The 13,250-nt window shown below is 41.0% G+C and overlaps 1 protein-coding gene across 11 annotated transcripts in view; it reads right to left on the bottom strand.

Moving 5' to 3' along the window:
* TRAK1 (trafficking kinesin protein 1) overlaps nucleotides 1-13,250 on the bottom strand; it is a 269,898-nt gene that overhangs the window by 102,710 nt on the left and 153,938 nt on the right. For all 11 annotated transcript variants that reach the window (XM_069211499.1, XM_069211490.1, XM_069211489.1 and 8 more), the window contains 2 exons: nucleotides 7,121-7,229; nucleotides 943-1,021 (listed from right to left, as the gene is read on the bottom strand). In XM_069211499.1, the coding sequence (XP_069067600.1) occupies nucleotides 943-1,021; nucleotides 7,121-7,229 (188 nt within the window). The remainder of the gene's footprint in view (nucleotides 1-942; nucleotides 1,022-7,120; nucleotides 7,230-13,250) is intronic.

The raw sequence follows: 13,250 nt of genomic DNA, 5'->3' as shown, positions 1-13,250 counted from the left end.
ATGACCTGCAGTAGACACAGTCAGATGAGAAATGTCTCAGTATGCCTTATAATGCACGCTCCGAAAACAAGAGAGCACCCATTGCATCCTACGGCACTTGCAGTGGTGCCCGGGGAGACAGGAGCCATGGAGCTGAATAGGTGATAACAGCACGCATACATGGCTTATGGGATGATAAAGCTTCAAATGGCAAGGGTTCACAAACATGGAGGATCTAGTGCCGGCTTGGACATGGATGGCATAAATAGGAAAATCAATGCACTAGTCAAGGTCAAACATGTCTAGTAATCCATGAGTAAGTAAAATAGTACTACCCACTCTGGCTTAACAAAACATTTTGATGTAGATTAGGGACAGGAATTACGATTTCTCATGTAACTCAGCCAAAGTGTACTCATTGTTGGAGGTGCAATAAATGCTGCACAACCACCAACAAAAACATTATCAGTATCAGTTTGTACTAAAAATAAACTTATCGCCATCTGTGGAGTTCAATAGTCTCCAGCTAATACCAGAAATAGTCAGGAATATGATATTTTTATTGAAATATGTCTTCTAGTTATACACAAGGATACAACACCACATTCACCATCAACCTCCTACAATGCTTCATTTTCAATCATACATTGATGACATCAATATCTAAGGAGTGAACACAGTGCAAGTCTATACTGAATAATGATTGAGGTGAAGCGCATCCAATTTGCAAAAAAAAAAAAAAAAAAAAAAAAGAATAATCTTCGGCCTGACAGGTGCATTTCTAGCATCTAAAATTTACCAATACAAACGATATTGAGATCTTAGCCACCCACTAAAAAGAAGAATATGAACAATTCCAATATATCAAACTTAATAGCTTCCTCACTGATTTTCAGGTTACATTACCTATAGGTAGCCCCGCCTTGTAAAGGAAATTAATATAAGCTCTCGTGACAAACTTACTTAATTCCTTCACACAGTCGTTCACAAGCTGCTGTTCTTTTTCTTCATACGTGATGGTTTCAGTTTGCAAATGGCATGCCTGTTCAAAAGGGAAACACAAAGGTGTTATCCACTTGCATTCTACTACCATATGGCAGTGAAAATGTTCTTCAGAACATTAGGCCGAGGGAAAGCTAACAATACAATTAGAAAATACCTCTAAAGGCGCTAGACCAGCAATGATGCCAGAATAACACCCAACAATAGCAATAACCAACAGAAAAGTGACCAGTCAACCTTGAGAAGGCCTTTTTGGTAACTTTTCAGCTAGAAACTAATTTTTGTTCTGTTCACATTTTTCAAATTTACAGATTATGCAGCAGATAATGAATTATGTGGCAAGTTTGGAAAAGCCATAATTATGCAGAAAATACTGTGGCCACAAAATCAAAATCACAATTCCAGTGACCCGTTCTAAACCCCAAATATGCCTATTTTGCATTCCTTCCTTGCTTGCATGAGGGACCAGTGCACACTCGCTGTGCCAGTGTTACTTTGAGCCTTAGAGAAATGGCACACGGGAGAGGAAAACTGAAGTTGAGGAGACACCTTACTTTGGGCGTCAGAAAGATGGCAGCAAGGGGGATGAGGCAAGATGGGACCCCATGTTTTTAATCAAGGGAAGAGGAAACAGCCCACTTCAGAATGCAGTAGCTATCATCAGTGAAACAGGTGCAGCGGCACTGGGTCCCAGAGGTCTGAGGGACCAACTGAATACAAATTTTAACCTTTCTCTAGCATAATAAAGAGGGTACGGGGGTTTGTTTTCCTTGGTAGGATTAGGGCGAAGGGCACTTTTACTACAAAAAGGAGGGCAACACTTGGAGCTATTTTTTTCTTTTCTTAAGGGGGAAGATATGCTCTAATGGCAAGAACAGCTGACAATTCAAGTCGCAGCGTCAGCTCACCTTTCTTTGATTCTGGGCAAATCACTTAATCTCCAAACAAATGAATCTGACCTTGTGTAATATAACCGGTGCTCATGTAACGTGTTCTATGCTGTTGGGCCGAGTCCACGTATATACAAGTAAAAGAAAACAAAGGTATTGGCGGGTACATCGGGCATGCTGGGGAATGGGTGAACGAGGCAGAGGAGACAGACTGCCATTCACGGCCACAGTTCTCAATACTGCAGTAGGTGCAGTTGCGTTGGGGCCCAGGAGTGTAAGGGGCTCACAACACCCAAATTATGGGGAACACAGATTTTTGGTTAGTTTCTATTTTTGATTGATGAACTTGCCCTATTACAAATCTCACATTTATTGTAGATTATGAGCCACAGAAAAAGTATTCATGAAGTGAGCTCACATGCTACGCACCTGTACTCAGACCTACCCCTGTCGCTCACCCAATCATTGCCATAAGGTTTTAGAGAGCGGGACGGAGTTCGAAACATTTTCCTTTGAGTGCTCAGTGCATAAAGGTTTGAAGATCCCTGCACTAGAGCCACTGAAGTGGCAGGTTTTCGTTTTCATGTAGTTTACTTGATAAACCACCACTTCCGTCATCTGCCAATAGATGGCAGTGGTGTCAAAAAATGTCTCAGTATTTTATTGTAGCATTTAATGTGCTTCAGACAGAAAACTAATATAACAGTCTAATTGCTCTATTTAATGGATCCTCCAAAAGATAACAAAATATGTATTAATCATTACTTGAATAAGGCAATTTTAAACGTTATTTTTAAGTGCAGGATCAAGTAATATAATTTCCCTCTACATATGATTTCCTTTTATGTCCACTTTCTACTTTAAACATACATACACCTTTAACTAGGCCCACAAGCTCGAGATTAGGAAATGTGTGCGCACGAGAAAGTATCTGATCAAACTGAGAACGATACAATATTATCCCTTAGAAAGAGCTGGCAAAAGGTAAAAATAAGATTACATGATAAGTTTAAGGGGATATAGAAAACAATATAAATCAAGGATAATAACCTAACCAATGTGTATATATGTGTGTGTAAGATTCCAGGACTCTAAACTAACAAGAATAAGCTCAGAAACCCAATCAAAGAAACAACATGACATCCTCAATACTAAAAGTTGGAGCTGGGTTCACAAAGCGGTTTGGTCATAATTTTAATTTAAAACCCAAAAAATGATCTTATATATAGTAATTGCAAAACTAAACTCAAAAAATCAGAATTTGCTGCATATTTTCCAATTGCAAATTCCATTTGGTAATGAGGAGAATTTGCCAATTTCGCAGAAATGTCCGCAGCTTTAAGTCTACTAAATGGAAATAAAAGTATGGGTTATCAAGCCAACGGCTATTGAGAATGCAGAGTAAACCTACAAAGAGAGAATTTAGGAGGTATTCACAAGAACTGTAAATGTTCTCCACCTTAGAGCTGTAAAAGGGTTACGCAAGAGGGCCATTAGAACAGGAAAGTGCCTGCAGAGAACCCATCATTTCAGAGGGAAAGGAGAAAAGCCAATTTTATTTTTCATGGTTAGAAAAAGACAGAAAAGTGCAAAATAACAAATGCACATTTTTACCATATTTACTTCTGCGAACTGCCAACACTAGAAAAGTGTGCAAGAGTAAATGTAGTGGAGGAGTACCTCAGGAAGTCCATGAGATGTAATCCTACTGATTATGAAAAGCTCCAAAAAACAGGAATAAATCTATGGTAATCAGAGGCAGTAATATGTAAATCACAGTCGTCCTCCTTTTTACCCAGTTTAATAAAATATAGTACAGGTAATATGCACCACATCAAAGGCTAAAGATAGGGAAACATGACCTACAGTCCCCACCAGGACTATACTGAGAGTCAAAGGAACAAGGCCGTAGTGTAGCATATCGCAGCTACTTACTACCAGGACAGCAGCGAGAAGGACACTGTTAAAATGCAGCATCCCGCACCAGTTCTATACTTAGTATTGCAGTTGTGAGTTTTTTTCTAAAAGTTCATTTCTTGCATTTTTTCATTTTCTTCATTATCTCTAAGGGACAAGTTTAAAAAAAAAATGCGTTTCAGCAGGATCCCATATTCCCTTCAAACAAGAAGGAGGTAACAGTACTGGTCAGAAGTGGAAGCCAAACTCAAGGAACAAAATATGTTGACAGCAGCAGAAAAAAATATAAGACTTCTTACCTTGAGCTAAGATTTTACTCGGGGCTGGAGGTATGCACCTTGAAGCTTGCAACTTAGCCAATGGGTAAGATTCCAAAGGCAGTCCACCCAAGGAGTTAAGCATGGGAATAAGTGCTTTCACGTCGTAGAAGCTGTGGTGACACCAGATGCAGAACATAGAACTGATCTCAAAGGGAATGCACATTTTGAGGAGGTGGGGCAGTAAAGGCATGCCCTCCAATATGAGACACTAGAAGTTATTAAACTACCAGGAGGATTGAAAGTTTGGAACTGTGCAGCTTGAAACGTACAGGCCACGTGAGCCTGCACAGGCAGCTTGGGATGTAACTAGAATCGACTGCAGGGAGTAGAACTGCCTAGCACAAGTGACATACCATTTTGGCAAAAGAAGGATGCCATAAATAGAATAGACTTGGATAGTGTCCTATCACATTTTAAAAGTAAAACTTAATCTTGGTTTGGTCACACTTTAAAGTTGCTGCAGCAGTAGGTGGCGAACACACGCGTCTGATGTCTCTCCAGTGTGCTGATGTCATCAGTATACTGCAGGCTGCAAACTACAATGACTTAATGCAAGGCTCAATAAAAAACTGAAGACTGTCTAGGACAAAATACTTATTTGGAACAGATCCTGTACAACTAATCAGGAGAGGAGCACACCTGAAGGAACCCATTTGGCTTCACTTAGGGTACTAGTGAGCCAAAAACACAGAAGAAAGAGTTGTATCCCGAGAAAACACATAATTACAGATTTACTGTTCGATGCAGTAACATCATGTAGCATTGCCAGATACCTGCCTGAAAGAAATGTAATCATTGTAAACCAAAGGGGAAGGAATCTGTCTGACTTTTAGTCAAATATTTTGATTGAGCATTGACAGAGTACGTATCGAAGTTATTTAGTGCATTCCAAATAAAACAGGTTAAAATGTCTCAGAACAATAAATACCTCCAAATGAGGCTGCAGCTCAATATGGTTTCCTTTCAGCACGTGCAAGTTATCTAGACTTCTTTGAGGATTGCTGAGGACCCCTTTTACATCCAGAACAGGTGCTGCATCAAATTCATATGTTTCCTAATACGATTCCATTGGTTTATTTCATGGATGCTATTTTCCATTCTTCGAGTGCAGGAAGGAACTCTCTTTAATAGCATGGAATTCCCAAATATATGCACCTACTACGGCATAAGATATCTTTTAAATAAATTGGGTTGGGCCTCTGATTATGAACTGCGGAGCAGATGATCGGTGCTCCCGCCCCTCTACACCAAAAGCAAAGAAGATCCCTAAATTGGCAATCCTGAGGACTTGACCATGAAAGACTGATCACTGTGTGCTGAAGTCCTATGACCGCGCTTAGGAGCAACTAAATTATGAAGTACCACCCTTTCCTTCTATTCTCCCTCGGGTTCTCCTTATTAATTAAAAGTTTCCAATAAGCTGTTCCAGGACTTATGCTGACCTGAGTGCTGGCAGACTGCGATGCTATTGGCTTGTTTACTTGTTAAAGTGCACTGTTACTTTGCATCTACACTGAATCATTCGTGTCTGTACATGTGGAAATCAGTTGGATTTAATATTCTCTTCTTGTGTAATGAAATGCACTAATCGCCATACTTTTGAGTCCTGCTCACATTTTTACACCAATATTTAAAAAAAACTATTTGGAATGGACTGATTAATTAGGAACCTACCTTGTAGAAGTCTCAAAATGAAGCCAACACCTTGTGTAATGCAAGATGAATTTGCTGAAGAGTTGCAGATTTTCAGATGGGGAAACCCATGTACAATTCAACTATGTTAGAAATGGCAGGAGGATGGACTCGCGCTGTCTCTAAAAACTATACAGTAGCGAAGCAAAGCATGCTGCATACGATTACAATTTGGAAGGCCTTCCATTCATCTACTTTCAATGATGCTCCGATTATGGTGCCTGCACCAATGAGAGTAGCAACCCAACCCTTTGAAATCAGCCTTGGCTTCCACTTGACGTTCAGATCACACTGATGGTGAGAAGAGTAGCCAGATGATGCAGAAAGGTTTATTTTCGGGTTAGGTTCAACCTGGCACAGGCACTATGAGGCCGAACAGAAAGGTCTGACAATTGGCTTTTTATAAAGCTTCCATGAGCAACACAAACGTTTTCCCTTTTGCTATAACTCAATGCCTCTTTAGATTTACTAAACTCTAGAAGTAATCTGGAATCGCAGTAATTAGGATATCTGGCCAAAAACATGTAAACTGTCTTTGTGCAATACATAAAATCAACTGGTCCTCTGTCTTGGGATTCTGCTTCAATGACTCAATATGCCCTAGGGGTCTCTCTGGAGTAAATAAATTACTTTTCCTATGGGTTCTCAAACACAAGGCTGCTTTATTTACTGGCAGTGAGGACAACAGCCAGCTTTAATTACCCATGCAATTTCCTAGGGATAGCTTTGTGCTAAACCAACAAAGCCCCAAAGATTTAAGGTCCCGAAGTAGTAACTGTTGGCTGTAAAAGTCAAGTTGCAGTGTGTGATCTGAACTTTTGCGATTGCCTTAATAGCCCAACTCGGGAGTTGGTAATTTTTAAATGTCGTACTTTCGGATTTCGGTCTCAAAACTCTGATATATTTCATACCAAATCGCTATTTTAGAAGTGACTTCTACGGCATACCCCTTCCTAATAGCGTTTCGGAATGTAGTCACAAAGCCAATCTAGGAGTAGGTAAACATTCACTGACTAGTAAAATGTTTTAGTACATTATTAATAAAGTTTGTGGTTGCAAACAGAGATTTAAGCTGTTTGTGACCATTACCACGTTTAGTACACCTGGCTTAAAATGTTTCAGGGCTGCGTTGCATGCAGATGTTCCATGCAACAATAAATAACTTTTTTACTGAACATTATTACAGAAAATATCTTTGCCATTTTATTCGTTTTTTTACTTGCCTTAATACAAACATTTATGGTGATGGCATGACTGAGAAAGGTCTGGCCTGTCTGAAAATGCAGCTAAGTCACTACGACTCAACAGAAAGGTTGTTACCTCTGACCGCAGGACGATGTTCTCATCTTCAAGGTCTTTGAGTTTCTTCTGAAGAGAATCAAAATGAAAATAGTTTTGGACGGAAACTGCAGATTCATTCCTCTTTAATCTGGCAAAACAAACATTCCTCTTAGAACATTTCTTTTCAAAAGCTAAAGATCACAACTTTCAAAAACTTAGAACTGTACAGGCATTTTACATTTCTTAAAATAACGGTATCATTTTTGATTTTTGTGAGAATTCAGAATTTGAAACACAAAAGCAGAGAACCAGCTGGTTACAACACAACTGCTGCACATTCTCTTTATTCTGTAATGTTTCATATCTTCTATCAAACTCGAGATCTTCTACTGCACTATTTTGCCTTGTGGTGAGATATATGTATATACATATTCACTTAAAAAACAAACGTTACAGGGGCATTATAGTAAGGATCTGAGTTTACTTACACAAAAATATAGAATTTCAGCAGTTATAGTTATGGTTAGGTCTAGTAACTAACTCGTGCCCTAAGGTAACTATAACTTGCGCCCCTGCCATGCACAGTTTTCTGCTAAATAATTATACTGCACATGTTACATTGATATCCATGATGTTATCAAAGATGTCATGAGTGATGTAATATATGGGGGTAATTAGCAGTGCATGGCGAGGGTGCGAGTTACCTTTGGGCGTGAGTAACCTCTGCTTTTTAAAGTGAATTTCTCCTTTTTTTATTCCATTTTCTAACTATAATTCTCCTGTAAGCTTTGTTTTTTTTTCAGTGAATTTCTATTGCTTCTTTAACGTAAAGTAATTTTAATTACTATACATTAATGCAACCACCACTGTTCAAGGCCTTCGGACATGAGCGGTGGGGGTCAGCCACATGGCATGGCCTACGACCAGCCTTGTGGCCAACCCTCTATGACTACCCAATCTTGCAGCATGCATGACCTTTGGCCGTGCGCTGTGGGAGTTGGATGCAGGGCCTGGCCTATGGTCAGGCCCTGCAGTCAACCACCTATAACCACCTAACCCCGCATGAATAAGTCTCTGAGTGGGTGTGTGAGTGTGTGCATGAGTACCTCAGTGGGCCAGTAAGTGAGTGCATGGGTGTTTCAGTGGGTCTCTGAGTGGGTGCATGAGTCTGAGTGGATGTGTGAGTGGATGCATGACTGAGTAGGTGTGAGCATCTGAGTAGGTCCGTGAGTGGGTGCATGAGTGTCTGAGTGGATCCATGAATGAGTGCGTGATGGTGTGAGTGGGTCTGTGAGTGGGTGCTTGAAGGTCTGAGTGGGTGGGTGAGGGTCTGAGTCAGTACGTGAGGGTCTGAGTGGCTGCGCAAGGGTTTGAGTGGATCTGTGGGTGGGAGAATGAGCACCTGAGTGCGTCTGTGAGTGGGTACATGAGTCTCTGAGTGGGTGTGTAAGTCTGAGTGGGACTGTGAGTGCATGAGTATGAGTGGGTCGGTGAGTGGGTGTGTTTGTCTGAGTGGGTCTGTGAATGGGTGTGTCTGAGTAGGTCTTTGAATGGGTTCATGAGTGAGTGGGTCTGGGAGTGGGTGCGCAAGTCTGAGTGGGACTGTGAGTGGGTGTATGAGTCTCTGAGTGGGTCTGTCAGCGGGTGAGTGAGTGCCTGAGTGTGTCTAAGTGAATGCATTAGTTTCTGAATAAGTCTGTGATTTTTTTTTGACCGATATTCTCAAAATCATCACAACTTACACGGGGGCGCACTGTCTGTTGCAACGAATTTGCAAATATTGCACGTGGGAAAAAATAACCTGTTTCTCCTCAAAGACCCCTATGTGCTAAACAGAGTCAGAGTAACTCTACCCTGACCCCTTATACTACTATTGATTTTAATTTTCAGCCTGGGGGACCATGTCCAGTTACCTAAAATAGTGGCCGCTAATTTCTGCTCAGGTTGCAGCCAACCAATCACAGCATTCGTATCAGAGGGGGTATTTGTGAATCTGCTGCGATAATTGCGACTTCGTTGCAAAAGATCCGGAACCCTAGATTTGGATTTCCTTAAATTTCTCGACAATTACTGAGTAAATTTACACCAAATAACAAAAAGCACAATCCGTGGAACAAAATCTAGCTTTCTGCCACATTTGGTGTAATTCCATCCAGGGCTGCGGTCGTGTTCAGAACACCTGTGGGAATTAACATGGGAAACGCACTTTTTTTAATCTCCTCTATCTCTCAGCACCAGGTTGACAGATCACCCTGAAACTTTCCATGTGCAACAAGAATCACCAGCACATTTGTATTTGGAAAATTTTGTGAAGATTCGTCAAATGACACCAAAGATATAGGCAAGTCACAAAATGCTTTTCCTATGGAAAATGGTCCATATATATATGTGCAGAAAATTATCCTTGCTCATGGATGGAGTGGGTTTGAAATAGACATCTTTAAATAACAACAAACACAAATGACGGACAAAAGATACATATATCAATATTATAGCCTTGACGATGGAGGCCATCTTCAAACTTAGTTATCTTTGATACGCTGCAGTAATCTATCAGGTGCCAGTGACTGTAATATACAATATAAATATTTCAATTGTTTTGTAATCATACAACATTCTCTATATAGGAAATCTAAAGGGCCCGTGTTTCATCCACCTGCAAATCTTTCCTGTTTATCTAATCCCTTATGTAACGCAATCACAATCAAGCCCTAGTGGGCTAAACCTAATCCTTGATGTACACAGCATAATTTCATTATAAAAGGAACCTCCATAATAAATACATTTCAAATAGTAAACAGATCATGTTTTATTTATTATATTATGTACAGCCATTGTGGGCCTACTGTGGATTCCAAGTACACTGCGTTATGAAGCAAAATGTATCGCAGCAACCCAGACTGTCCTGCAGCCATAGAGCCACATATTCAAATGTAAATAAATGTAAATACATTTGGCCCAGCCTACTGCCATCGACTCCCTATATTATCCCAAACAGTGAAAATAAAACAAAGTGAAATCAACCCCACAAATATATGTAAATATAAAACCAGAATCATCCCAATAAGGCTCCATACATTTTACAATGTTCTCCCCCCTATCTAGCCCAAATGAACACACATTTCTTCACTCAAATTCAGCCCAAAAAGTGTATCAAATTCTATTATTTATTTGGACTCTAGTATTTTCAGTTCTTGTTCCCTATTTCCTACTCAACTATTTACCTTGACCTGATCAATCCCTGCAAATCAGAGTAGATTCTCATTGCCAAAATGATTATCTTGAAATTCCTTGATACTGGGTAGCTTTGATCATGATGTTTGATCGCTCTTCTGTGTTCCAACACTCTTTTCTTGGCACAATAAATTGTGCTGCCCACAAAGTTCTTCTCAAATGGGCAAATCAGGCAATACACACAAAAATTATTATTGCAATTGTAATGACCCTTAATAATATGTTCTTTTATGTTGCCCCTCACTTGTATTTTTTTTTTCTTCTTTTTTTACAGTTCTCGCTATTCCTGCAGGCTTTCAATTGCATGCAAACACAGAACCCAGTTGGTGCCACATTCATCGACATCTTTTCCTTCATACCTGTCACAGAATTGTGACAGAGATCATCTCTAAGTGATTTACTATATATACAAATAATAATAAGGGGATAAGATGTGTTTATCTGCATACAAGAAAGACAAAAGTCCATAAAAAAGAGGGATGAGGGATCTCGTGCCTAAGAAAAGGAAAGAAAAAAAAATTGTCATCGACTAAAACAGAATATTTATTCCAATTATATAAAAAAAACAATAACAATAGTAACTTGGTATTATTACTCAAGGCTTAATCTCGTAATATTAATCTTGAAGCAATTAATGGTTCCAAAATAATCATATGAAACCATGCGCTGGACTCCTGGGAGTGGGACAGCGCAGAAGATTCCTTAGTAATTCAGAAAGTAACTTGTGGTGAAGACCCTCACCTGCAAGGGTCTTGAGGAGGGGGTGATGAGAGAGATGCCATATTCACATGGGAACATGCATAATTACTGACCTTGGGGGTCTGTCACAATTGCTGATTACTATCCCTTGCACTCCAAAAGCGTGCTCACCTGAGCCTTAGGCCCCTCAAATATCAGTTTGGCCTGAAAGCCAGTGGTATTCACTAGCCCTCTGCTCAGGAACGCTAAACTGTGCTTTTTTAAAGATGGAACTGAACCTCGTACTGAAAAATAGCACACTAGTGTAAAATCTAGACTGCAATGAGCAGAACGCAATCCCTCTCAAAATGCAGGTGGTCAGCCCATGTTTCTCAGTATATTTTTATTCTGAATTGCAGATTTTTTCTCTAACTGCTGTTGTGAGATTGACAACTGCCATATAACTAATTCATTTTTTTTCAGGTCTTACACAACTGAAAATAGGGAGTTTCCCTCCCCTGAGGTGTAGGAAAGTCCTCCTTTTGCCCTGGTCACCCCCACACTTTTTGGACAGGTACTGGTGGTTGCTGACTCTTGGCTGCGCCCTGGGTACTGCTTACCAGTCCCAGGGCCAGTGCTCTGTGTAAAGTGGATTTGCAAATTAGGCTAAATATAATTGGCTAAGTTAGCCTACCTATAAGTCCCTAGTATATAGTAGGGCATGTAGGTTTAGGGACCACAGCATAGGTAGTGCACCCACAGGTGCACTGCTGAGGTGCCCAGTGTCATATTAAAGGCAGGCCTGCCTTGCTGGCTGCTTTTAAATTAAAGTTATATGCAAATTCGACTTTCGAATTAAAAGTAGTTCCAAAGTCTTAAACTACCTTATTTTTACATATAAGTCACCCCTAAGGTGTGCCCTATGTGCCCATGGGCTGGGTGCCATGTAACTATAAGCAGGGACCTTATAAAAGTAGTTTTATAAGCCCTGGTGAGGTAAAAACAGCCACATTTTTTTCCCTCATTGTAGTGAATGGCCGCCTTCATAGGCTAGAATGGGGAGACTTTATTCTAATTTTAAAAATCCCCTTAAATGACAGATACAAGAGTTTGGTATCAAATTAATTGTTATAATAAATCCCACAACTTCCAGTTGTTGGATTTAATATAACTTGTTCAGGTAAAGAGTTTTAAACTTTACCTGAAAAGTTGCCAATTTCAGCCCTACATTGTTTTTGCTGCTGTGCTCTGATTGGCCAGCCTCTGGCAGCCTGGCCAGGCTGCCTTGATGAGGTGTGAAGGGGCTGCCAAACTGGTCTTCAAAGGCAGAGAAGGACATTTGGAGCAACCCAACAACATTCCACATCCTGCAACCCCAGACAACTAGGTGCCCCCTTGATTAGATCAGGAGAGGGCAGGAGAGGGGTGTGTTTGTGATTTTTAGCCACACCAGTGGGTGAGCTCAGCCGGATGTAACCTCCAAAAATCATTTTCAGCCATGATGGATTTTTGAAGAATGTTGCCTCCTGGGATTAATTTTTGCACACTTCCCAGAAAGTGGTCATCACAGGGGGAAGGACCCTGCACCTGATTGGAGAATCAGGACCCCCCTGTTTTTCACCCAGGAGCAAGGACAAAACTGGCAGACCTGCACCCACACCTCAGATCCCCATCAGATTCCAACAAGGAAGAACCAAAGGAGAAGGACTGCCCTGCTGGACCCCTAGCCTGCACCTGGAACCTGCATTCAGAAGGACTGCACCAGCTGCACACTTGGGCTTCACCTCAAGAAGGACTTTGCCTGGCTTCAACTGGTTCAAGGAGGGACTCCCTGTTTGCTACAGGTGAAAAATTGCTAACCAGAGTCCCCTGCACCAACTCCTGAAGAAATCCACCAGCTGACCACTGCCCAGTGGCCAAAAAGGAGTTTGCACCAGGTGCATTCTGGGAGTTGTATTCCACACCCCCAATGATCATCTCAGACCTTCTGGGTTCTTGGGGTGAGCTGTGGACCCCCAAAGAACCTTAAAAGAACATCTGAGAGAAGCCCCAGAAGTTTGGAGAACTTTTGAAAAAAAGCTCCATAGAGGGACCGATCCGCCGCAGCAACTCTAGCCAGCTTGCCTCAACCGCGACCCAGCCTGATTTGCGGGTTCGTCCCGGTGAAGAAAATCTCCAAAAAAGAGACTAAGTACCAAGGTAAAAAGTTGACCGGGCCCTCCCAGCCAGCGTATCCGAGGAGGGCTCCAAGGACGTC

This window comes from Pleurodeles waltl, chromosome 10 (genome assembly GCF_031143425.1).
Source record: "Pleurodeles waltl isolate 20211129_DDA chromosome 10, aPleWal1.hap1.20221129, whole genome shotgun sequence".
NCBI lineage: Eukaryota > Metazoa > Chordata > Amphibia > Caudata > Salamandridae > Pleurodeles > Pleurodeles waltl.
Note: the sequence above shows the minus strand (reverse complement) of the source record. Positions and strands in the feature narration are given on the sequence as shown.